Here is a 19,299-nt window from a genome sequence, read left to right on the forward strand (position 1 = left end):
GCAGACTGTATCAGTGAGCAGTGCCTGGGGCCATGTTCCCCTAGACTGATGTACCCTTCTACTATTTCTGTTAGGAGAGTCTGCAGGTAGATTTGAGAATGAATCACAACCCGGAAAAGGCTGGGACCCTAGCAATGGGGTCACGGCACCATGGTGCCATGGAAAGGTGATTTTTTTATATTAGTATGTAGGATGAATAAGAGGGAAAAGATATTAGAAGCAGAAAGACTAGTTAGTATTCTGACAGAGTAATTGCTATATGCTGAATATTTATGTTGCTCCAAAATTCAAATGGTAAGATCCTAACCTCCAATGTATGGTATTTGGAGGTAGGGCCTTTGGGGTGTTATGAAGATAGAGCCCTCGGGAATGGGATTAGAACTCTTATAAAAGAGACCCTAGGTGCCCTCGCACTTCACACCAGGTGAGGACGCAGCAAGAAGGTGCCATTTATGAACAAGGAAGCAGCCCTCCCCAGACACCAAGTCCACCAGTGCCTTCCTCTTGGACTTCCCAGCCTCCAGAACTGTGAGAAATGCCTGTTTTTCAGAAGCCACTCAGTCTATAGTACTCTTTTATAGCAGCCTGAATGGAGTAAGACAGGACTCCACAAATGAAGTGATAAGCTGAAAATTTTCAAATCCAGTCCTTTTTTTAATTTTTTTTTTTTTTAATTTTGGAGACAGAGTTTCATTCTGTTACCCAGGTTGGAATGCAGTGGTGCAATCTCTTGGCTCACTGCAACCTCCGCCTCCCGGGTTCAAGTGATTCTTGTGCCTCAGCCTCCTGAGTAGCTGAGATTACAGGCACGTGCCACCATGCCTGGCTAAATTTGTGTTTTTAGTAGAGATGGTGTTTTGCCATGTTGGCCAGGCTGGTCTCGAACTCCTGGCCTCAAGTGATCCGCCCACCTCAGCCTCCCACAGTGCTGGGATTACAAGTGTGAGCCACCGCACCCAGCCAAATCCAGTCCTTTTGCTAATGTACCTCTCTATACTCTAGCCTACCTTTTGGAGTTCCATCCGATTGACCAGTTTCCTCCTATCAGAGCCTTATTCCTTCTTGGTTTCTATCCCTTACATTTCTTCAGCCTTTTCTCCACAGGGTGGAATGTCATTTTTGAAACCCCCCAAGCTACTTGTAATAACCATCCATATTCCACTCTGGCTGTGCATCCTACAGCAGCGTTCCCCCATCAAAGCCCAAGGGGTGAAAAATATTTACAGTTTGGAATTTTTCAAATTTAGAAACAAAGGTATCAATAAAGAGTATTTGTGAAGCAGTTTCATTCTATAAAATGATGGGAAGATTCACTTGGAATTGTGCATTTTATTCCATTTTTAAGAAGTTTCATGAAATGTATAAAGGCGCAACTGAAGACCCAGATCAAACTTTCAGGAAAAGCTGAATTTATTTCACAGGAAGTAACAGAGTAAAGTCAGTTCCCTGGACTCTCTGTCACAAGCAATGAACGCAATAAATTAGGGGGACATTTCTAAAGAGCAAAAAGTTTAAGAAATGTGGCAAAGCTGTGATTCACACAAGTGAGAAAGCCTAAGAATATGGTTAATATACAGAAGCCCTTCGATATAAGTGTCAACACATTGGACCACAGGTGAGACCTTATAAATAGGCAGGTAAAGCTTATGTCAAAACATAAACTTACTCTGCCTTAGAGCTGTCATCCCAGAAAGGAACACTGCAATTTTAACTGTGTACACGTGGAATAAGCCTCCAGAACTCCATTTTCACTGGGACATATAATTCATGATGGGAGAAATAATTCAAGGGCAACGAATGGGACAAAACCGTAGGTGTAGGTCAGCTCACTCGACAGAAGAGAAACCACATTGGAAGATGGCCTCATCCATTCCACACATAGGAGAAAACCCACAATACGTTTTTCAGGAGTCCAAATAAATTGATTGGACCTCAAAGAATTCAAATCCCTGCATGCAAAAAGCAGGAAAATCTTCAGGGAGTTGTCAACCTCCACTGAACACCAAAGAAATGATCAAAGAGGCTAGGTGCGATGACACATGTTTGTAATCCCAGCACTTTGGGAGGTGGAGGTGGGAGAATTGCTTGAGCTCAGAAGCTTGAGACCAGCCTGGGCAACATAGTGAGACCTCATCTCTACCAAAAAAAAAAAAAAAAAAAATAGCTGGGTATGGTGGTGCATGCCAGCTACTCAGGAGGCTGAGGCTGGAGGATTGCTTGAGCCCAGGTTGACGCTGCAGTGAGCTATGATGCCACTGCAGTCCAGCCTAAGAAACTGAGCAAGACCTTGTTCCAAAAAAATAAAATAATAAGAAAGAACTGATCACAGGCAGAAACTGTATGTACACACTGAGTATGGAAAAGCCCTCTTGTAGAAGTCAGTCATTTGTATACATCAGAAAATTCAGACAGTAGAGAAACCTTGTGAATATGATAATATCTTTAGTAACAGGGGATGTCCCACTGTACACAGAATGCTTCATGCTGTGAAGATAACATCTACAAGGAGACCAAATGTGAGAAAGCCCACAGGAGGTAGTTAGGACTTGCGGTGTGTCATAGAATTCCTGCCAGAGAGGCCCACAGGCATGAACGTGGCCGTGTGAAAGTCTTCTGCAGGAAGCCAGGACTCTATGCCAGAAACTTCACACTGGGGAGAAATTCTTCGTGCAATCAGTGTGAAAACGCCTTTACTAAGAACTGCTCCTAATTCTGAATCATAGAGTTCAGAGTGGGGAAAACAGCACAAGTGTAAAAAAATGTGGAAAAGTTTTCAACAAGAAGACAAAACTAATTGCACATTAAAAATTCCTACAGGGAGAAACACTGAGAAAACAGAAAATGCAGGAAAACTTTCACTTGGAGATCAGAGCTCACTGACTCTGAGTTCATACAGAAGAACCCTAGACAATCACAAGTGTGGAACCACCTTCGGCAAGGAAACAAAACATTACGCTTGAGAGAGCCCGCACAGTAGAGAAACCCTATGGATAAACACATTCTGGACAGCATTCAGCAACAAATGAAACGTCCTAATTCAAACTGTGGAGGAGTCCTAGGAATGCCACAGAGGTGGGGAAGGAGAGTCAGTGGTGCAACAGTATGTTTGTCAGAGGTTTCACACACAAAAAAACCCACCTAGTCCCAAAGTCAAAACCTACCACGCACCAGAGAAGCTGTATGAGAAAGAGTCCGTATGTTGGATAAAGTGTGGTTCACCCTCAAAACTAGTTCCAGACATCACATACTAGAGAGTGTACACTGATCTTAAACAGCAGTCAATTTAACAAAATTTAAATTTTACCCCCAGTGACACAGAATTCCATAACTGAAACCAAGCTTTTTTATAAAAACTGTCAATGAAAAACAAATGTGCCTACATCTGCAGCCCAAGCCTCTTCCTTCCCAGGCCTTGTGCTCAACTGTCAAACCAGGCTTCCCAGTACACACGGGGAATGAAGAGTTTCCATCCTGAGCCTGACTCCTCCTGAGCCATCCATCTGGGATTAACCTTCACCACAGACATGACTCTCTGTCACTCTTGCCAACCTGGAGCTCTAAACCCATCTTCAACCCCAAACACAACACAAATGCATCCCTGCTCCTTGTTCTCACATCATTAACACTACACAAGTGGATCTGAATTTCTTAAGGTTTGGGAGTGATTTTTTTTTTTTTTTTTTTTTTTTTTTTTTTTTTTTTTGAGACGGAGTTTTGCTCTGTTGCCCAGGCTGGAGTTGTAGTGGCGTGATCTCAGCTCACTGTCACCTCCGCCTCTTGGGTTCAAGTGATTCTCCCACCCAAGCCTCCCGAGTAGCCGGGACTACAGATGCCGGCCACATGCCCCGCTAATTTTTTGTATTTTTAGTAGAGACGGGGTTTCACCATCTTGGCCAGGCTGGTCTCGAACTCATGACCTCAGGTAACCCACCCACCTGGACCTCCCAAAGTGCTGGGATTACAGGCATGAGCCTTTGTGCCTGACCAAGATTTGGGGGTGATTTAAGGGAGTACATCCAGGGGAGGAAAACAGCTGTACTCTAAGACTGACCTTGCCCAATCCTGGGGGGGCCGGCGGGGAAAGCCCATGGCACGAGGAGTCTCCTGGGGGTGTACCCCAGTTCCTCACCTCGCTCCCTCGCCCACTGCAGGCCCTTCCCATGCTCGCAGGGGACTCACCCAGGGTCTCTCCCTCGGTGCCAGAGAAATCCTACCCAGACCGGCGTGCCTCCGTCCAGATGCACAGCCACAGGTCCCTCGCTGAGACAGCTCCTCCTCCTCTCTGACCCCACGTTTCATTCCGGGATCTACACGTTCTTCGACACTGCCCAGTGCCCAGGTTACGGGGCTTGACTGAGGGAGGACATCTCCCTCAAACCAGGCAAAGCCCGGGGCCGCATCATCATCTTCCAACCTCGAACGGGAGAACAAGTCTAGTCCCTCTCTAGAGTTAGGACCTTCTCGGTGGCTGTTTCCTACCATAGGTAGCGCGTCTGGTCTGTGGTGAGGAAGCAAGACGCTCAAGTGCTGGCATCAGGGCAGAGCTGGGTCCAGTTCCTTCTCAAGGCCAGCCCCACCCATGCTGGGCCTGGTCCTTGCAGACTCTCTTCCTCTGACTGTTCACCGGAGGCCTGGGCTCCTGACAGCTCCCACCGTGAAGCCAGAGGAAGAAAGGAGGGGCAGCGGGCGGCCTCATCCCCCCGTGCTGCTACTGGTGGTCCTGCGCGTCCTCGCCCTTGGGTGGGGCCGCCACCGTGGCCTTGAGGCTCCGCTTCCGCTTTTGCACGTTCTGCTCCGGGTGGAAGAGGATGACGTAGGTCTTGGGGACGTAGAGCATGCCGAGGGACACCGACGCACTCAGGCTCAAGGACACGGTCAGTGTGGTCGTCTGGATGTAGATCTAGGCCACGGAGGAGGGGACGAGGTGGGACTCAGCGCCACTCTCCCTGCCCCGCCCCGCACAGCCTCACCACACAGCCTGGAGCTGAGTCTGTTTCAGTCCGGGAACGGGGAAGGAGCACTTGGCCCAGGACAACAGTAGGAGCCGAGGCCCTGGCGCCCGAGGGGCTGGCAGCCTCCGTGCAGCTCTGATACAGGCAGGAGGGAGGGGCGAGGAGGGGTTATTAACAGAGAGTGACACCTGGGGAAATGAGAGCCAGCCAATGAGCACGTTTCAAATACGTGCAAATGAATAAATGGGCGGAGACTGAATTCAGGAGCAGAGCGGCAAACAAATGGATGACAGGTATCTAAAATGTTCTGCCCTCTATGGGAATAAATGATGTAGCAATGGACTAACACATTGATCGGTCGGCAGCTATAAAGCATGTGAAGGCTGGGCACAGTGGCTTAGGCCTGTAATCTCAGCACCTTGGGAGGCCAAGGCGAGTGGGTCGCCTGAGGTCAGGAGTTTGAGACCAGCCTGACCAAGATGGTGAAACCCCGTCTCTACTAAAAATACAAAAATTGCCCAGCTTGGTGGTGTGTGCCTGTAGTCCCAGCTACTTAGGAGGCTAAAGCAGGAGAATTGCTTGACCTGGGAAGCGGAGGTTGCAGTGAGCCGAGATCACACCACTGCACCCCAGCCTGGGCAAGAGAGCGAGACTCTGTGCCAAAAAAAAAAAAAAAAGCATATGAAGAACTTGAATTAAAAAAAAAAAGTTAACTGAGTGACGGAGTGAGGCACCATTTCTCAAAGACATGAAAATGATAAAAAAGAAGAGTGGAAGTTAAGAAGCTGGGTTAGAAGTGGATAAGCGAATGAATGAACCAAGTAAGAAGGGAATGAGTGGATGAGCAAGCGGCCAGATACGGGATAAACAAAAGCGTGAACAAGCATTTAAGCTCCTGAATGAATCAACCACAGGACAGGCGGGAAACACGAGGCAGTGAGACCTTCTGGGGACCTCATTACCTTTTCAGCTGACTGGGCAGTGCCAAAGAAGATGGGCACAAATGCCAGCCAGATGATGCAGGTGGTATACATGGTGAAGCCAATGGGCTTGGCCTCATTGAAGGTCTCGGGCACGCCGCGGGACTTGATGGCATACACTGTGCACGTGACCATGAGCAGGAAGCTGTAGCCCAGGCAGCCAATCAGAGACAGATCTGACATGTCGCACTTGAGCACCCCTCTGGCCTGCTCCGGGTCCACCGTCCGCTGCTCCTCATAGTCAATCACGCTGTGTGGGGGCCTGACCCCCAGCCACGCTATCACCCCCACCACCTGCAGGAGCCAATATCACGTCAGAGACACAGCGTTTTCCTGGGACAAATCCGTTCCAGCTCCCACGAGGCCCCTGGCAGGCTGGGATCTCCTTGAGGCTCTGGCCTGTGAAGTGGGGCGCTCTGCCTCTTTGTGGTTGCTCTCAGGAGCACTCAGTGGAGAAGAGGGGGTGGCAGCCCAGGAAGGGGCAGCTCAAGAGGGGTCCCCCCAGCCAAGGGCCTGTGACTTTGTAGCTTCAGAGAAGAGCTGTGTTGGCAACATCAGTGCAATTTGCATAAGGGGCAGCTCGGTGTCCTCTTCCTGTGTTCTAGCCGTTAATATTACCAATGCCATTGACCTCACCCCTTCAAGGTCGATGGCTGCGGCCAGAAGCTCTGGAACCGAGCTCACATCGTCTCTCTAGCCTCCTCACATGTAGTGAGCTTCAAAATAAGGGAACATCACAGGCAAGAGAAATGGGGGCACTCAGTGGGGAGCAGCGGGAGTGGGAGCTGCTGCCAGGTGGCCTGAGGAGTGTTGGTGTCTGCAGGGAGGAGATGGAATTCCAATTCTCTCACAGGACAGGAAACACAAGCTCCAGCCAAGGGAAGCTGGGAAACAGGAATGAAGCCACCTGCATAAAGGTGGGACCCTGGAAGGGCCGCCCCACGCGTTTAGTTGTCCACTGTACAAGAGCACCTGACTGGGGGTGGGGATGCAGCTGGAATCCGGCCTGCATGCCAGTGCCATGCCATGCACCTGGAGCAGGGCCATGGGATCCTGCCAGAAGGAATGCTTTGCAATCATCTGCCCACCCAGAAGAAGCAGCTTTTTGTGCTTTTCCCAAAGGCAGCAGACCCCTGAAGAAAGGACCTTCCAAAATAAGTTTGGAAGTTCCTGCTAGGACAAGGCTCCAGGTGGGGGGAAAAGAGTTGCTTTTAAGAAACAGAAATGCAAGTCCAGGGATGTACAGCAGTAGCAACCAAAGCGCGCCCACGGGCACCGCAGGCTACGGGATTGATAACAACCAAAGTGCGCCTGTGAGCCCACGGGACTGATAACAACCAAAGCGCGCCCACGGGCGCCTCAGGCCACGGGACTGGTAACCAAAGCATGGCCACAGGCGCTGCAGGCCACGGGACTGATAACAACCAAAGGGTGCCCACGGGACTGATAACAACTAAAGCGTGCCTACGGGTGCTGCAGGCCACGGGACTGATAACCAAAACGCACCCGTGAGGCCACGGGACTGATAACAACCAGAATGTGCCCACGGACACTGCAGGCCACGGGACTGATAACAACTAAAGCGTGCCCACGGGCGCTGCAGGCCATGGGACTGATAACAAACAAAATGTGCCCGTGAGGCCACGGGACTGATAACAACCAAAACGTGCCCACAGGCGCTGCAGGCCATGGGACAGAGTGGGCGAGCATGCCTCACTCAGGAATGGACTCCTGCAAAAGAACAAAAAATGAGCAAAGGACAGGAACAGGCCAAGCACAGGAGAGGAAAGCCCCAGGGCCAGGTGCACCAGTATTCACTGCAGGCAAATTAAAACCACAATGAGAGGCCATTTCACATCCATCATGATGTGGTAGTCATGGCAAAAACACCTAGTCCAGTTGCAAGTTTGCGTTTGTTTAAAGATCCGTTTCTCTGGAAAGGAGGGTATAGTGTGGGTCGGGTAATGGCTCGGGCTGGGGAGGAGAGCTGGGGGTCCCAAACGTGGTTTAAGCATCTCCACCTGGGGGTGGGGGGGGCATGGAGCACCTCAGGCCGCACCTTCTCAGGATGTGTGGCACATGGAGACCCGGGCCTGACCAGGGGACACTCAGGCTCTGTTATCTGGAGGAAGACGGGAGTACCTCCCAGTCACGAAGAACTGCATAAACCAAGGCACGTGGCGTGTGTGGAACCAGTAGAGAAGGGGCTCGCTGGGAGCGGAGAGTGCCAGGTCCAAATGAGCAGGTGTTGGCACGGAGGCCACCCTCCACCTGGCCCTGAGAACCCCGCTGGCCCTGCAATGTCACACCAAGTCGCCCTCCCCAAGCCATCTGTCTCTTGTATCCTTCCCACAGAAAACATCCAGGGCCTCCCAGACTCCAGAAGCAGTCTCCAAGGCTGTAATGTTACTGTCTTAGGAAAATCCCCCAAAGGAGCGCCACTTTTTAATGCACAGCCCAGCATGAAACACCGGCCACTGGCTGGAATTCGATGCCCCACTCCACAGTAAAATGTTGGACCCGGCGCCTCTCATCCACACTGCCCCGGTGAACAGGGCAGCAGGGACTCCCTTGTGGAAACAGGAAAACCGCTCAGGTAGCTCCTTGTCCCATTTCCGTATGTGAGCCAAATTGTGGAAGAGCACGTTCGGTTTAAAAAATAACTTCACTGCGGTACGGACAGATCCCTGAGGCCCACACTCCGCACCTTACTGCCCCGTGTTCCTTCAAAGACCCGGCAGGGAAGGTGGCCGCCCTAACTGAGCCGCTGTCATACAGGAGTGAGGGGGGTTCCCTTTCCTGTGGCCTTTAAAAATAAAACAACAAAACACAGGAGCCAAAATAGAAAAGAGTGACTCTAGAAGCAACATTTCTCTTTCGGTTTTGAGATAGGTTCTCCTCTGACGCCCAGGGTGGAGTGCAGTGGTGCAATCTTGGCTCACAGCAACCTTGAACTCTTGGGCTCAAGCAATCCTCCCATCTCAGCCTCCCGAGTAGCTGGGCCCACAGGCACGCACCACCATGCCCGGCTAAGTTTCATATTTTTTGTAGGGACAGGCTTATGCCCTGTTGCCCAGACTGATCTCAAACTCCTGGACTCAGGTGATCCACCCACCTCAGCCTCCCAAGGTGCTGGGATTACGGGAGTGAGCCACTGTGCCTGGCCTTGTCTGCTTTTTAAAGTTGAGGACAGTCCCTCTCCCTGCCCTGGCTCCTGGGAGCCCACGGACCCACCTGCAAGGAGGTGAGGCTGAAGGTGATGGCCAGCTGTGAGGTGGGGCTGATGAACGGAGGGGGTGTGACCGAGCGCTTGCCCTGCTCGAAGATGCGGTAGATCCGGTTGGTCTTGGTGAGCAGGGCAGAGTAGCTGAGGGTCGTTCCCAGGCCCAGGAGGAGCCTGCGGGCGGCACAGACCGTGGCCCCGGGCTCAGCCACCATGAGGAAGGTGATGGCATAGATAAGGAAGATACCAGTGAGGAGGACGTAGCTGAGCTCTCGGCCCGAGGCCCGGACGATGGGCGTGTTGTTGTGCCGCACGAAGGTGGCCACCACCGTGGTGGTGGCCATAATGCCCAGCACGGCCAGGAGGAGCGGCGGGGCTGCCCAGGGGGAGGACCAGCTCAGGCGCACCACAGGCGTGGGGCGGCAGCCCGTGTGGTTGGGCGTGGGCCTCATGTCACGAGGACAGGCCTCGCACGTGAACTCATCCACCTGGAAGCGGTACCCATCACAGGCCTCGCAATGCCAACAGCAGGGAACGCCCTTCACCATCTTCTTCCGCTCCCCTGGCCCGCAGGGGAGGCTGCACAGAGACGAGGGCAGCTCGTGGGGGTCACCAGACCACTGCAGGGCCTCCACCTGGGATGCACAAAACACAGGCTGGTGGCCTCTGCCTCCGGGATCCCCGGCCCATGCCCACCCGGGGCCCAGTCTTCACACTCACATCCAGTCTGAGGGTCTCTGCCCACTGGCCCACTGCCTGGTACCCGCCACTGCTGGCACTGCCGTTGGTCGCCTGGTACTGGAAGATGTCGTACCGCCCAGGCGCATCTCCGTTCTCGTTGAACATCACAGGGGTGCCCGCGCTGCCTGGAAGGAGAGCCCGGCATCCTCGTTGGTCCTCCAGCCCAGCAGAGCTGGCCTCCTGGGGAGGCCCCAAGGGCCAGCAGGAGAAAGGAGGGGCTTAATGAACACCACTCCTCATAAGGGAGGTGCAAATCCAAGCCACAGGGAGATCCCCCTTCACCCACTGGGGTGGCTTCTATCCAAGAACCAGAAAATAACAAGTGCTGTGAGTGTGCGGAGAAATCAGAGCCCCTGGGCACGGTGGATGGGAAAAGGCTGCAGCTGCTGCAGAAAGCTGCCTCCTCAAACAATTAAACACATTCCCCAGCAATTCTACTCCCGGGCAGATACCCAAAAGACTAGAAAGCAGAGTGGCAAAGAAATACTTGTACAGCCGCGTCCATAGCAGCATTATTCACATAGTGAGAGCAACCCGAATGTCCACTGTATGAATGGCCCAAATGGGGCCCATTCATACAGTGGGACGCGATTCAGCCTCCAAAAGGGAGTTCTGACCCATGCTATAAAATAGATGGGCCCTGAGGACATGGTGCTTAGTGAAACAAGCCAGTCACACGTGGGCAGATACTGTCTGATGCTACCACAGGAGGTACCGAGGGGAGAGAATTCATAAAGAGGGGCAGTGGAATGGTGGTTGCAGGGCTGGTGGGAGGAGGACGTGGGAAGTCGTTCACTGTGTACAGAGTGTTGGTTTCATAGATGAAGAGTTCTGGGGATGGATGGTGGTGACGGCTGCACGACATTCGGATTTTTTTTTTTTTTTTTTTAATTTTTGAGACAGACTCTCACTCTGCCGCCCAGCTGGAGTGCGGTGGTGTGATCCTGGCTCACCACAACCTCTGCCTCCCAGGTTCGAGCAGTTTTCTTGTCTCAGCCTCCTGAGTGGCTGGGATTACAGGTGCCTGCCACCATGCCCAGCTAATTTTTTATTATCCTTTACACAATTTAAAACTTTTTGTATTTTCAGTAGAGTAACTAAAAAAATTTTGTATTTTTAGTAGAGACAAGGTTTCACCATGTTGGCCAGGCTGGTCTTGAACTGCTGACTTGCAGTGATCTGCCCACCTCGGCCTCCCAAAACGCTGAGATTACAGGAGTGAGCCACTGTGTGGGGCCTGAATGTATTTAACACGACTGAATTCTCTGCAGAGTGATCCTGAGGAATACAGCTGTGGAATTTTTGTCCAAGCTTCAAATGATTTTCAAAGGATTTTTCCCATATGAAAAAAGAGAATACTGGCATCTGTTGAAATTCAGAAGCTCTGAAATTATAATTACAGTATTTTTTTAATTGCACTGAAGTGTACACACATAAAGCAGGTCTTTCACCCAGTGAACAGGATGTTTTGCTTTAGCAGCAGTGACATAAAATTCCATGTTAGATAAGCATATGTTGCCTACCTTGTTATTAAATATTCCTTGAAAAACAAAACAAAACAAAACAAAATGGTTAAGGTGATACATTTTCTATTATGTGTATTTTATCACAATTAAAAATGAAAAAAGTTTCACTGTCCAGGCTAGGGGATGAGTTCAGACATGGAGAGAGGTCTGAGGGATAGTATGAAATCGGAATGACCGGAACAACGAGCTCCATTTTTCTTACCAGCTTGTTCCATCAGCCTACAGAAGGGCTCCGGAGTAATACTAAGCTGAAATGATTAGCAGAGAGCATGGCGGAGAGAAGGTGGCGAGTGAGTGTTTAGTGGAAGAGCGGAGTTTTGAACTGTGTAAAGGATAGTAACTGAACAGAAAGTCATCTCTCCACAAACTGTGGACACAGCTTGAGCCCACCGGCGTCTTCTCAGAAGACGCAATTTGGAGCCCTGACCACACACCAAGGCTGGTGCCAAGGGACACATCAGACCCACACCTGTACCTAGCGTATGACACAGAGAGGGCAGTGAGTCCCTGGGTGGGCCCCCCACGCAGTCTTAACTTCGCCCCACGTGCGCCCCCAGAGTCCACATGGCCTCAAGCTCTGCGCAGTGGAGGGGAGTGCTGTGTGATCCACTGAGGGTTCCAGGCAGAAGCGCTCACAGAGAAACTCCCCAGCGTCTGAATGTGCAAAACAGCCGGGGGAACACTGAAGCCTGAGAGGGAGTCATGTTAAAAAGTGGGGACCGGGGCCGGGCGCGGTGGCTCAAGCCTGTCATCCCAGCACTTTGGGAGGCCGAGGCGGGAGGATCACGAGGTCAGGAGATCGAGACCATCCTGGTCAACGTGGTGAAACCCCGTCTCTACTAAAAATACAAAAAAAAAAAAAAAAAAAAATTAGCTGGGCATGGTGGCACGTGCCTGTAATCCCAGCTACTCAGGAGGCTGAGGCAGGAGAATTGCCTGAACCCAGGAGGCGGAGGTTGCGGTGAGCCGAGATCGCGCCATTGCACTCCAGCCTGGGTAACGAGCGAAACTCTGTCTCGAAAAAAAAAAAAAAAAAAAAGTGGGGACCGGAACTTGTCTCAAGTTTCTGACACTCAGCCCCAGGCGCCCCGACTCGACGACGCAGCCCCTACCAGAGCTTTCACCCGGAGGTCATCCCAGCCTCCACAGGCAAAGCCATCCTGCCTGCTGTCTTCACTGCTGCAGGTGTGCAGACCCACTCACCATTGAAGCGAACAGCTCGGATATACTGCAGCAGTGTGCGCCCGTCGGCGGGTTCCATCGCCGGGCACAGGCCTGTGTGCCCGGGGCAGAGTGCCTGGTGCATGCTGTGGAGGGCGTGGGCAATGGCATACACCGCATCGATCACAAACTGCACCTTGCCCTCCTGCTCGTAGGTGGAGTCCCGGCCGATGCGTTCCTCGCCTGTCCTAGGGATGCCCAGAGAAAGCGTGCCCGGCCCCCATGCACCCAACCCGGCCTCCCACCTTCCCTCTCCCCACCCTTGCCACCCTGGGCAGCTCTCACCTGTGCATTTGCGGGTGGAATCATCTGACTGGGTACCTGAGCCGGTCAGTTTGCAGTTAAAATTCTCCTCCCAGAACTCGGCGAACCAGATGTTCCTGCGGTTGTTCTCCAGGGATCGAGTCATGAAGTACTGGTCAAAACCTACAGAAAGGGAAGGAGGGGGAGGGTGGTGGTGACCCAAGCCAGCTGTGTTCCTCCTGTGTCTCTCTGCCACATGCTCACTTTGCAGCTAGGAGTGGCCACGTGACCAAGTTCCGATTGGCGGACTCAGAGCCAACTGGGGGTTCCAGGGTAGGATTTACATGCTAATGCAAGCTCAGAGCCTCACCAGTTGAAAGCCTTTTTATCCCTGCTCCTTCTTTCCTGTTAGGATGCTGCTGTGAAGACATAATGGGTGGTGCCTCAGCAGCCATCTTGTGACTATGAGACCACAAGCAGGAAGACATAAGGCAACCACAGGAAATGGTGGAACAAAAGAATGGACAGAGCCCAGGGCTTTGAGAGTGTCACTCACTCACTGCCCCACGCCTGAAGTTGCCAACTCTTAGACCGCTTGTTTTGTGATGAGATGCCTTTATCACTAAAACTGCCCTCAGTCCAGGCTGTCGCTGGCACCCAAATGCATCGTAGCTGGTGTGATGGTGTATATCCCCCTAAGACTGGGAAGTCCTAGCACCCAGGGCTCCCCGTTTCCAGGGTCTGTGTTTCATAAAATAGCCCTGACGGGTGTCATCAAGGCGTCCTCAGTCCAGCCTTGGGGAAAATGAACAATCCTATTGTAAGGTGATCCGCCGGTCCCTGCTGGATTCATCCAGATCCACAGGTGGGACTGGGGGTGCAAGGGCCGCATGACTGTGATCAACAGGGTGGTATAGTCCACAGCCTGGGTTTCTCTCCCTCCCACCCTCACCCTCAGATTAGAATGTATTTGGCAGAACTAGAAATACAGGCACTAAATTTCAAAACAAAACCAAAAACCAATAATTCTTCCCCTGTCCAGTGAGTGGAGTGTGCTTTTCCTCACGCCATCCCATTTAAGCACGGCTTGGAGGGATGTGTCCACAGATGATCAGAATCATGGGATCTGGGGATCTGAGAAGGGACCTGGATTATCACACCAATTACGCGATGCAGAAAAGAGCATCCCCAAGAGGGGGTGCTGGGGAGACACGTGGGCTGGGGAACTCAGTGCCCCTGGACTCACCGTCAATGGAGGCCCTTTTGGGGAGGATGGTGATGGCCCCAACGGCCACGTCCTCCAGGCTCAGGATAGGCGAGGTCTTGGCTCCCCAGCTGTCTGAGCCCACCCACAGGAAGTGGCCGGTCAGGTTGGCCTGGCGAGCTGCCTCTAGGACCCGCCTGGTAGGAACAGGGCTGTGGTGACGGAGGGTCTGGGAACCTCTTCCCGCTTGGCCCTGGCTCCTTCCCACTCTGTCCATCTCCCCTGCTCCACAAACGCTCACCAGATCCTTGTTTCTCAGGAAACATGGGGCTTGAGGCATTTGGCACACTTTCCCTGGGCTTACCTCTGACCCCAGGCCTGCCCACTTGCTCTGCTCACTGTAACCCACTGTAGGGGGGGAACTTCTTGGGGGAAAATCCAGTTAGAAGCCACCCCTGCCCCACACACCTCTGCCAACGTCGCACCCTCCCAGGCTGGATATGAGCTCAGGGCCAGTGGGTTTCGGGCCGAGGTCCGCAGCCTCTGTATGGACCCTGGGCTTCTTCCCTAACAGCCCGTTTTCTGCCCTCAGCTCCTCCTTCAGGTCCCTCCCCACACCCAGGAGCTGTAAACACAGACCCCAGTTCTGTGTGCTACTCGGTCTGGGTTTATGGCATCTCCCCAGACAAGTCTGCTTCGCCGCTGGGGGCACCCGACTCACAGCCAGCAGCAGGGAAGGTCCAGGGTGCGGGGAGCAGGGGAAAGGGAGGCAGGGAGGGTGTGTGTAAGGCAGTGACGTGCAAGAGCAGGGGCGGGACCCTCAGGGAGAGCCCTTGGGGCCCAGCGATGGTGCCGCTGTCCCACCTGATGTCATCCTCATTAGCAAAGATGATGATGCCCCGGGCGTTGGGCGTCTCCATGAGTCTCCTGATCAGCTTGTTGAACTCCCCTGGCTTTGGTTCCCTGGGAATCTTGATGGACTGGGCAATACAGACCCCCCCTGGGTGTTGGGGGTGCCAAAGTCAGCTTCTGTCGCACCCACCCACACACCCACCTGGTAGGGCTGTGTACCCTGGCTGCGGGGTCTGCAGGGGTGAAATCTGGCCTGCACCATCCGCCAGGCTTGAGGCAGGGCTGAGTCCTCCAAAGGAGAGGCCCTGCCCACATGGAGCACCAGCCAGGCCACCTTGGCCCTGGAGCCCACCATGGACCCAGGCCCTCATCTCCCTGCTTCTGCCCCACCCAAGGGCCCTGGGCCCACCCTCTGTAGACCCCTTGGTGCCTTGGAGTCCCCAGCTCACCAGCCTCTCGGGAGATCTGAACAAAGGCCTCAACCCCGCTTTCGCCATAGTTGCCCTCAGAGGCCAGCGTGGACACATAGTTCCATCCCAGGGCCCTCACGATGTCCACCATGGCCTGGGCCTGGTAGGAGTCAGGTGGCACCACCCGGGAGAAGAAGTCATAGCGCGTGGAGTCGCTGAGCTCCGGGGCTGTGGAGGCATAGCTGATCTGGGGTATCTGGGGGCAGGAAGGACAGCTGGGCTGTGGATGGAGGTCAGTAACTCGATAGAGGGAGGGCAAGGGGGGCCCAGGACATGCACGGGGCACAGACGGTGTGGGGGGCAGGGACCTGGGACACAGATGGGGCATGGGAGGTTTGGGGTGGGGACCTGGGGCCACCTGGAGCAGCCACCTGGAAAGGCCAGAAGGTGTGGGGCAAGGTCTGCGTTTTGTGAGTGGGCCTGAGAACTCTGTGAAGGTTGTGAACGTGGGAGGTATGCAGGTCCAGGGGAGGGGGCAGAACGGCCACGTGCAGTAGTACAAGCTGTGTCCCGAGCAAGAACCCCCAGCAGAGGACCTGCAGCCCATCCAGCTGCATCTGCGTGTCCTAATCAGCCCCAGGGGAAAGTACATATTCCTGATTCACACCAAGGGGCGGTCTGCAGGGGCGAGCAGCTCGAAGAGGGATTAGGGCAGACGGGGGAGCAGCGGCAGGTGTTTGATTTAAGGCTTCGTCTGGCCTAGGATCGGGTTTGTTGAAAACTGGGTTTCTCTGCGTGCATTAGAGTGATTAACAGCAGAGATCAGAGGCTGAAGTGACCAGGGAGTGTGGAGGCGGAGGCACGGGGCTGAGAAGACAGGCAAGAGGGGGCTCCGGGGCTCCAGGGCAGAGGGGCTACAGCAGGAGCTAGTGTGAAGGCCAGAGGCACAGAGGTTTTAGAAGGGGAGGCGGGGCTGGCCCAGGGTTGTCAGAAACAGGATAGAAGGTGTGGAGGCAGCATGAAAAGGAAGCAGGGAGGGGCAGGGAGAGAGACAGGAGCGAAGGTGGTAGTGGAGAGAAACAAGAAGGTGAGAGAGAGAGAGAGAGAAAAAACCCAGGAGAACAGGAGGCAAGGCAGTCCCCACGGCCACAGCTCAGTGAGCAATGGTGTGGTCCTCTTAGCTCTCCGGGACACTTGAGTTTGGGAAGAACGTTCCTCAGGGAAGTTGCCTGAAGATGCCTGCCAGCACAGGGCGGCCGGGAAATGACTGTATTGTTTCTTTTAGACCAGGAACTGCAGCATCTTGCCTGCGGCTGTCGTTCCCACAGTTTTTATTGTTTTAATGTTTGCATTTCTAGCCCCGCAGCGCCACCTCAGCCTGGGCTGAGATGGCAGCAGCAAGCCCTGGGCTCACAGGGTCCTGCCCCCTTGAGTCCCCAACTGGGCCCTTTGAAAGCCCTGGGGTTTGGGATCTCTGCATTCCATCTAGACGACACAGACAGAAACTCGAGCTCTGGGCAGGGCCGGGGACGCACACGAGCGGCTGAAAAACCCCTGGGCCGCAGCACAGCCTCTCTGGTGCCAGCATGGAGGTGTGTGTCTGGCCACATTAACACTGCCCACCCGAGGAAACGGGGATGGGGGCTTCCATGTGCTCAGCCGATGGGGAGCAGCCCAGCCTGCGTGGAGCAAACGCAGACGCTGCTCCCGGGAGAGTCGGAGAAACTCTCAGGAAACAGAAGTTCCTCCCCTAGGCAGATGGAAGCTAGGCCCTCCTACTTCACAGACGGCCGCATGCAAACGGTGCTTCCTCCCCGCACCCCCCCCCCCCCCCGACGGAACTCCAGAAAAACGGTCCCACAACCCCCAGTTAATGACCAAATCGAAAACTCCCAAACTCATATGCCAAAGCCCCCTAATCCCAATTCCTCTGGCCCCTAGAATTGCAAGGAACACGCTGTCCCTCACAGGACAGTTCCCTACATTTGAGGACGGGGCCGGCCTGGGTACCTGCACACGGCAGGGTGCAGGACACCGGCGCTCAGAAAGGAACAGCCCGCCCCGCTCTTGGACGCCCCTTGAGGGAGGGTTCAAGGCAGACATTTTGAGAATGAATTTAAATGATCAAAAAAGAGAAGGACCAGACCTTTCGGGCCTATCTACCCTCCACAGCAGCTCAAGGACACGTCCCAGTTGCTGCTCTGGAAGAAGGGCCCCGTTCCAAAGAAAACTCAAGTTCATCACTCGAGCCTACGAGGTCCAGGAGGCAGGAGCACCTAGCGTGGTTGCAGGGGGTGTGCCCAGAACAAGGACACCCGAGCAGGCCGGCAAATGGGGACTTAAGTCCAGGCCGCCCTCCCCAACCAACCGGCTTAGGCGTAGGTGGCACCCGCCGGGGAAGGGGCGCCCTTGCGGGACCGGGTAGACAAGGGCGGCTGCAGTGGTTGGGTGGATCCGATTCAGTCCTGCGTCGGGCCCAGCGAACAGGATTTCTTTGACGCTGTGTGAATTCGAGTGATTAAAACGGAGACTCTTCCAGAAGTAAAGAAAGGAGACTCGGGCCACCCCAGGGCGAGGAAGGGAGAGAGACTCTCTCGGCCACACGGCCCTCACCGCAAACAGGCGCAGAACGTTGGCGACCATGATGGAGACGGAGCTGGCCGAGGCGCCCACGACGGCCACGACGCGCTCAGGGGGCGCGGTGCGCAGCGGAGGGACGCCTCCCGGGCAGCGCACGCCCACCTCGTCGCCGTCGCCGCGGCCGCGGATCAGCGCCTGCACGAAGCTCAGCGCCTGCTCCAGCGCGTAGGTGTCCCGCGAGCAGGTGTCCAGCAGCCGCGCGCCCAGGCGCACGCCGGGCAGCAGCTCGGGGTCGGCGTTGACGCGGTCCAGCGCGTACAGCATGGCCTCCAGCCGGTGCACGCCCTGCTCCTTCTTCAGCGGCCCGCACGCCCGGCCCGCCGCGCCCCGCGCGTGCACCGGGAACAGGCCGCCCAGCGTCAGGCCGCCCGCCAGGCGCACCGAGCCCGCGGCGCGCGCCAGGCCCGCCTGCGCCAAGCACGCCAGGGCCAGCAGCGCCACGAGCAGCGGCTCCCGGGCGCTCCCGGGCCGCGCCATCGGCTCGTCTAGCGGGCTGCGGGAAGACAGAGGGGTGGGGAACGCTCTGAGGGCTGGGGGAAGGAGGGCGCGGGCTCAGGGCGCCGGGAGGGACACCGGGGTCCGGGGGAGAAGGCGCTCCGGGCGCGCCTTCCACTTTGGCTCTGGGGAGTTAGCGCAGCTGGCCTGCCCAGGCGTCCGTCTCGCTCTCACCGGCGCTGAACCCGATCGCCTGGGGTCCCGCCCGACCACCGCCTCCACCCCTCCAGGCCCCCCACCTCCTGACGGCCTGGCCCCTCTTCCTCGAGGTCCATCCCCAGCGAACACCCAGGCTCCCTCCCCAGCCCAGCCAGTCACCTGCGCCAGCCGCTATGGGTTCAGGACAAGTCTATGACAGATGCCACCGAGGTCCTGAGCGACAGAGGATTTAAGGATTCTGGGGAGGGACGAGAGGCCACTCAGAGGGTGGAGACCCCTCCTGAGCGTGGGGGCGGCGGCGCTGGCCCTCCCTGAAGCCCGGTCCCCTCCCTCTCCTAATCTCTGGGTCTGTCTCCTGGTTTCCTGTCTCTGGTTTGTGTCCGACTCCGACTCTGGCTGTCTGGCTGCGGCTGTGTCTGACACGGAGCCTCTGTCCATCTCTCCGTCTCTGCCTCCGCCTCCAGGTCTCCTTGTTCCTCAGTCCCCGCCTCTGGCTTTCTTGTCGCTGTCCTCTTCTTGGAAATCTTCCTCTGTCCCTTCCTGTCTCTCCCTGACGTTATCTCTCTGTGTCCCTAACGACTTTCTGTCTCTCTCCCTCTGTCCTGTCTGCCAGTGCTCTTGATGGCAGTTACCTAAGGTACTGCCCGGCTTTC

The 19,299-nt window shown here is 54.8% G+C and overlaps 1 protein-coding gene across 1 annotated transcript; it reads right to left on the bottom strand.

Annotated features, from left to right (window-relative positions):
• Window positions 1-1,392: 1,392 nt before the first annotated feature.
• On the bottom strand, window positions 1,393-18,849 carry GRM6 (glutamate metabotropic receptor 6). The gene is made up of 11 exons (XM_039460728.2): window positions 18,806-18,849; window positions 17,966-18,485; window positions 15,392-15,608; window positions 14,955-15,090; window positions 14,133-14,287; window positions 12,929-13,069; window positions 12,626-12,826; window positions 9,876-10,021; window positions 9,167-9,790; window positions 5,915-6,226; window positions 1,393-4,900 (listed from the first exon to the last, which is right to left on the bottom strand). Exons 2-11 carry the CDS (start codon window positions 18,467-18,469, stop codon window positions 4,709-4,711), a joined length of 2,628 nt encoding a protein of 875 aa, XP_039316662.2. The 5' UTR covers window positions 18,470-18,485; window positions 18,806-18,849; the 3' UTR covers window positions 1,393-4,708.
• Between the last annotated feature and the right edge of the window lie 450 nt (window positions 18,850-19,299).

The sequence above is a fragment of the Saimiri boliviensis genome, chromosome 20, assembly GCF_048565385.1.
Source record: "Saimiri boliviensis isolate mSaiBol1 chromosome 20, mSaiBol1.pri, whole genome shotgun sequence".
In the NCBI taxonomy this organism is placed as follows: Eukaryota; Metazoa; Chordata; class Mammalia; order Primates; family Cebidae; genus Saimiri; species Saimiri boliviensis.